This window comes from Anopheles cruzii, chromosome 3, assembly GCF_943734635.1.
Source record: "Anopheles cruzii chromosome 3, idAnoCruzAS_RS32_06, whole genome shotgun sequence".
In the NCBI taxonomy this organism is placed as follows: domain Eukaryota; kingdom Metazoa; phylum Arthropoda; class Insecta; order Diptera; family Culicidae; genus Anopheles; species Anopheles cruzii.
Window position 1 is genome coordinate 81,739,818 of NC_069145.1, and position 6,165 is coordinate 81,745,982.

The 6,165-nt window shown below is 50.9% G+C and overlaps 2 protein-coding genes across 3 annotated transcripts; one reads left to right on the forward strand and one right to left on the reverse strand.

Moving 5' to 3' along the window:
- Positions 1-322: 322 nt before the first annotated feature.
- LOC128273460 (menin) lies at positions 323-2,647 on the reverse strand. Of its 2 annotated transcripts, XM_053011428.1 has the most exons (3): positions 1,557-2,647; positions 1,128-1,473; positions 323-1,076 (listed from the first exon to the last, which is right to left on the reverse strand). In XM_053011428.1, exons 1-3 carry the CDS (start codon positions 2,645-2,647, stop codon positions 444-446), a joined length of 2,070 nt encoding a protein of 689 aa, XP_052867388.1. In that variant the 3' UTR covers positions 323-443. The 2 variants fall into 2 exon arrangements, with proteins under 2 accessions (XP_052867388.1, XP_052867387.1); XM_053011427.1 differs by having other exon boundaries at positions 323-1,473.
- Positions 2,648-3,669: 1,022 nt separating this feature from the next.
- On the forward strand, positions 3,670-4,703 carry LOC128271128 (WD repeat domain-containing protein 83). Its single transcript, XM_053008565.1, has 2 exons — positions 3,670-3,805; positions 3,865-4,703. Exons 1-2 carry the CDS (start codon positions 3,739-3,741, stop codon positions 4,701-4,703), a joined length of 906 nt encoding a protein of 301 aa, XP_052864525.1. The 5' UTR covers positions 3,670-3,738.
- The last annotated feature ends 1,462 nt before the right edge of the window (positions 4,704-6,165 follow it).

Genomic DNA, 6,165 nt, shown 5'->3' on the forward strand with positions numbered 1-6,165 from the left:
TGCAGGTTGGACTGAAAGGTGTGCAAAGGAATATCAATTAAAACGAACGACCGGTGCACGAACCTGGTCCTGGTGCTGTGGAGTTTACGCATTTCATGCTAAGAAAAAGATCATGATTCTACGAAACATTTTTTGTGGCTTGACCGAAGCCATGGCTCGATCCTCAGAACAGAACGGAATAGTGCTCGAAACGGATCGTATCCGCAGGATCGTGAGAAACATAATTTGCATCGCATAAACATTAAACAAAAAACAGCGAATCATAAATAAACAGAAACTTACAGTGCCCGGACTAGCAGCGGTCACAATTTGTGTTGGAATGAACGTGAACGTTTAAATAGTAAAACAATAAGCAGAAAAACGGTCCACATTTGTTTGTTGGTTCCCGCGTAAAGTGAGAGTGAATTTCGTCAAAGATAATCCGGTTCCGATGACGCCGCTTTTTACTCTCTACGCGCTCGTTTCGATCGCGTATTACCCTCATTTCCATCGCCCGTCACGTGGTGATGGGCCAGCGCACTGGCAGCTAGTGAGCTTCCCAGGGCCAGCAACTGTGCGCCTCGAAGCTTCTTTCCACCTACCTGGCTTTGGGCCGTAATCTGAAGCGAGATCGCATTGGTATTGAGTTTCTCGGCCAATAGCAGATCCTTGAGGCCCTTCATCTTCTGACTGTACAGTACGATGATAGGTCGCTTCGGTTCCAGCTCGTCTTTCGTTCCCTTCGTGGGTTCCTCTTCTTTCGGTGCAATCGCGGATGCTTCACCTACCTTCGGCACTCCATTGCTTGCCGGTACCGTATGCTCAGCCGTCGGCTGAGTCAGTGACAGCAGCCCACTGTCACCATCATCGCCCGCAACCGGTGTACCGATTTCCTCCGTGGTAAACGGTTGTCCACCGCCCTGCAAGAGAAACTCGGGATTGAGCAGCTTCTCGCCACACTTGCCGACCAGTGCTTCGAGTGATTTCGGCAGCGCGGTGGCCGCGGCAGTGGCTCCCTTGCCACCCAGCAATCGGCCAACGTTCGTAATGTTTGCGTCCACTTTTGTGATGTTGTTGTTGTTGTGATGTTGCTGGTGCTGGTGGGACCTTTTATCGGGCGCGGCCAAGGCTTCATCCTTCAAAGCAACCGTGCCATTCTTGCCATTCTCGTGACCATACACGTGGTGCTGTGCCTGCGGCTCCTGATCGGCACACTTGATGATGACCTGCGAGCGTATGTCATGATCGAACTTGGCAATCGTAGCAACCAGCGGCTTTGCCCAGCCAATGTGCAGGATGGGCGTTTGACTGCCCTCTTCCCATTTACAGATTCCGTCGTAGAAGCGCAGCAGGTTGGCGAAACAGGACGCATCCCGGAGAATGCTTCGGGCCGAGTGGCCCGAACTTTCCAGCTTCATCACCTGCGGAATCAGCTCGTTGGCGATGTCGAGAAATTCTTTGTAGATCTCTTCATCATCGCGTGAGTAGTTGTACCTTAAAAGAAACCGCGATCAGACCAATTTATCCAAGCAGCCACCTTCTTTCCAGCGATGAGAAAACGGAGCAGATTAACTTACAATCGAATCACATCACTGCTGTCGGCCCATGAAGCAAAGGCCTCGCGGTACATGTTCTTCCGGTAGTAGTATCCGCCTTGGTACGTGTACGGATAGACGTGATGGTTCCGGTAGTAGGTCTGGGACGAACGGACCGATTCGTTGTACAGCTGTTCGCAGTTTTTCCGCCCAACCGTTGGTTCGACTTCCTCCAGTTCGCCCAAGCATCCGAGCGCCATCGGATAACGTGCCAGGTGTTCCATGTCGTACAGCAACCACAGTATCTGCTGTTGCATGTCGGCCACTTCCAGACAGGCGCTAGTGGCGGTTAGCGATGGATTGATTGCAGAAACGATCGCTGCCACCTCCATGTAGCGATTGCACACGACCGGATTGCCGGCTACGTAGAGCCACGTCTGCGACTCGACACCGGGTGCTACCGATTGGCCACGCTTATCCTCCGCCCCTTTACCGTGCCACGTCACTTCGATCGTTTCGTCGCCCGTCTTACCGAATACCACCCAAACGTGGTCCTCGGAGATGGCCAAATGTACGTCGCGATAGCCGAGCATCTGGCACCCGGCGACGACAGCGAACGCCACACCGAAGCAATCCAACTTGTTCCCGCACAGATAGCTGTACAGACTCTGCAAATGGGCCCGATCCTTGTACGAACTACGGAGCAGCGAGTTCCAGATTATGTCCGACACCTTCTTGATGATCTCCCGGTTCGCAAACTTTGAATCGGTCGTACTCTTCACCAGCAGCTTCTCGATCGGGGCCAGTACCGACTTGAAGCGCTTGTACAGGCCCTCGATCGTATCGTAGCGGATGATTGGGAAATTTCCGCCACCGGTGTCGTTTGCCTGGCTTGATTTGCCACCGGTCTCCCCATTGTTGTTGTTGTTCGCCGACGACGAACCTGACGCTGGCGAGCCGGATTCGAGCACCTTGGTCGTGAGTGAATGTTCGATCAGCCCCGTGACGATCGAAAGCAGCGTCAGGTCCGGTTCTTCTTCACGATTGTTCAGCTGCTGCCGGAACAACTTGATCACATCCGGAATCGCCCGGAGCGGAAACAGTTTAATGACGTCGTCGCAAAACTCCGTCATCCTGTCCGCAGTGTTCGACAGTCATTCAAAGTTGCCGCTATCCACGGAACCGATTTTTTGTGTAACCCTTTTTTTATCCAGCCCTTGCTTTTCTATTGCTGGTGTTGTTGCGAAGGATCCTTCTGTTCACCCCACTTGCCATCGTTCCATACGGTTCCACTTGAAACGCGCAGCTTTCGGTTTTCTCGGTTGCGTTTTCTCAGTGGAAATCCCCAACAAACAAAACACACACGCGCGCGCACACACTGACGCACGAACACAGGGGGAGCGTTGCGAAGGACATCGCATTCAGTGGCGTCGCATTTTGGCGCCTACCATCGCCGGGAGCTTGCAGTTCGCACAGAAACCCGCTCTTCGGTGGCCATTGCAGAAAAGAACACCACCCAACGCGCAAAGAAGTTGCGCTTGGCAGCTGCTCCTCGGATCGATGGAATGTGTGATCAGATGCAGCGGGAATCGATCATTTTTCTGCACTCTTTCCGTCTTATCTCATTTTCTCCCCTCACCGTTCGCTGACTGGTGTGTTATCGGGGCACACCAAATTTACCGCTCTCCACCGCTCACGTTAGTAGATTTTCCAATTGAACTCTTATCACACTTCCTGCACGACAGTTTTAATGTCCACAAGAGCCACCTGCCGCATAAGAAGAAAAAGGAAATGCACTCCCCTCGCGAATCCCGCAGAAGCCCGCGCAGAATTCCTTAGCTCGGTTCTTTGCTTTCGCGCGTTATCGGGACTCCGTTTTGGGGCTCCGTTTCTCGGCTCCGCTTTGCTCACAATATTCCGGTTTTGCCGTTCCTTTTCCTCCACGCGTCCTTTTTCATATGCGTATTTCGTTTTTCACCTTTACATTTTCTTCGCTCTAACTTTTTTTTTCGGCGCGATAATGTCAAACCATTCGCGAACACAGCCACGCACGCATCCACATTCGCGACAAGCTTTGCTTTGTTTACATTCCCCATCGAATCGCAGGGTTAGTGACAACCCTGTGAATTCTGGAAACTGTAAGTAGCCCTGACAGCAGGTTTTGGTTTGTTGTTGTTTACCATTTGTTCAACGAATTTCTTGTTCTCACTATTAGGAATTGATAATGGATTTGGCCGCAAAACAGGTCATCAATTGCAATCAAGGAACCGTTCGCGCCGTTCGCTACAATGGTGAGATGGGTGATTGATTATAGTTTCTGCATTCCAATTGTTCCAATGTTCCATTCCAGTTGATGGTTCGTACTGTTTGTCCTGCGGTTCGGATAAAAAAATAAAACTGTGGAACCCAAAGTCCGGTTTGCTGCTCAAAACGTACGGCGGACATGCGGACGAAGTGATGGATGCCGCGGGTAGCTGCGAGAGCAGCTTCATCGTATCTGCCTCTCTCGACAAGAGCGTTATCTATTGGGACGTCTCGACGGGGTTACCCGTCCGGCGGTTGCGAGGACACGCGGGCGGCGTAACCTGTGTGCGATTCAACGAGGACTCTTCGATCGCTGTTTCCGGTTCGAAAGACAACACGGTTGCCTGTTGGGACGTGCGGACGCGAAAACTCGATGCAGTTCAGACGATGCGCGAAGCGAAAGACTGCATCACGGCGTTGGTTGTGGGTGAACACAAAATTGTATCCAGTTCGCTCGACGGCTCGATACGGAGCTACGATCTCCGAGCGGGACAGTTAACCTGCGACACGGTGGGTGTACCGGTGACTTACCTAGTCCAAACACGCGACGGTCAATGTGTGTTGGCGGCCTGCTCCGATGGCACAATCCGGTTGATCGACAACGACACAGGGGAACTTCTGTCGGAGTACAAAGGGCACCGGGTGGATGACTATCACATCGAATGTGGCATGATCGCGGAAGATAGTAAGATTATTTCCGGCTCAGCAGAGGGTGCGGCAATCGTCTGGGATCTGTTAGAAGGTACCGAGGTGCGTAGGTTGCGAATTGGTAGCGAAGTGGTCCATTCGCTTGCACCGCATCCGACGGGTAGCGATATTTTGTTCGCCCGGAAACGGCACATAGAAGTTTGGGGAACACCAGACGATTATTTAGAAGAAATATAGAGACTCCCGATGCAACAATGGTACCGTTGGAGATCGCTTTCACATAGTTAGCATGCAGATTGCTACAAAATTCTTTTTAAAAACGGCAATTCGAAAGTCGCTTTCATTTCGAACAAAACGATCTCCCGTGTACATGACATAGAGTTGAGCACTTCAACTGGCGAAAGAACTAGGAGAAAGTAATTTAAGAGTTTTGTAACATAGATGAAACCGATCTTATTTAACTGAACAATGCTTCTAATGGAACAATATTATTCATGGTAATGCATTTTATAGTAAAATTGTCATTAGAGCAACCGAGCAAACGCAAAACCCTCCATCATAAACGCGTGTTGTTTGTTCGAAATAACGCTGCCTTGTGGGTGAAAGAGACCACCATAGTTTTGTTGGTACGCGGTACGCGTGTCGTTCTCGTGTGGCGAATTTTTTTAATAATCTGCAATTCCCCGGAATAATCTTCGCACCATTCGTTCAGACCCACAGGATGCACATTTAATCTTTCCATTCAGTGATCAGTGTGTTAATAAACCGTAAGAAACTGTCGTAAAAGCAATCGTGTTCGACGCTAAGCTGCCCAGCTTTCCTCACTTGCCTCAGTTTGCGGACGCTCTCAAGCGAAGCGTCCGTGTTCTGTGTCTACAGCTCATCGTTTGTTTAGTTGCCAAAAACATACAAAAAATACTCAAATACTTTTGAGGGCTAATCATTTTAACGGCACATCGCGTCAACAGTGAAACGAGCACGCCTAAACTTGGGCTTGCGTCTTTGCGTGTTACGCGGGTTGGTGATTTGGGTTTCGGTGGAAATGATCGATTGATTTCCGACTGAAGGCGCTTTCGTGACCTGGTTTTCGATGCCCGTAAAAGTAAATGCTCGCAAAGTGCATTGTACTCGCTAAACGTGGCCATATCAACTAGCCGCATTCGGTAGATCCGAAGTAGCACCAGTCTGGCGCAGTTTCATCTACCGTGGAAAGCGTCCCCAGCCGTGCGAGCCACCGTAAATTCTTCTCACACGCCGAGCCTCGGGGGCTTACGTTGCTGAGAGCGCCAGGTGAGTAGCTGGTTTAGAATAGCATCATTTGGCCCCGTGCCATTAGCATTAGACGGGTCGCGGGGTCAAGCCCCCCAACGAATTGGGCTCAGGGCCAACCGCAGGAGTCAAACGCACACCCACCCAGAGCTCCAGCTCACGCTTGTAAACATACAGGTGTTTACCGCAGCCAAACGACGACGGCGTAACCTGGTGTATGTGATCGTCGCGAGAGGGTGCAAAAGGTGAGAAGATGAGCATTTCGCTCACGCGATCGTGAGATGCTGTGGTTCGCCTGTTGACAGATCATGTTGTTGATGTTGGATCGCAGTGTGCCTGTGTAGGTGCGCAGGTGCACTGCATGTCCAAGAACGTTCTCATTTGGCCCTAGAATTAACCCTGATGGGCCGCCCTTCGAGCATATCTGCAT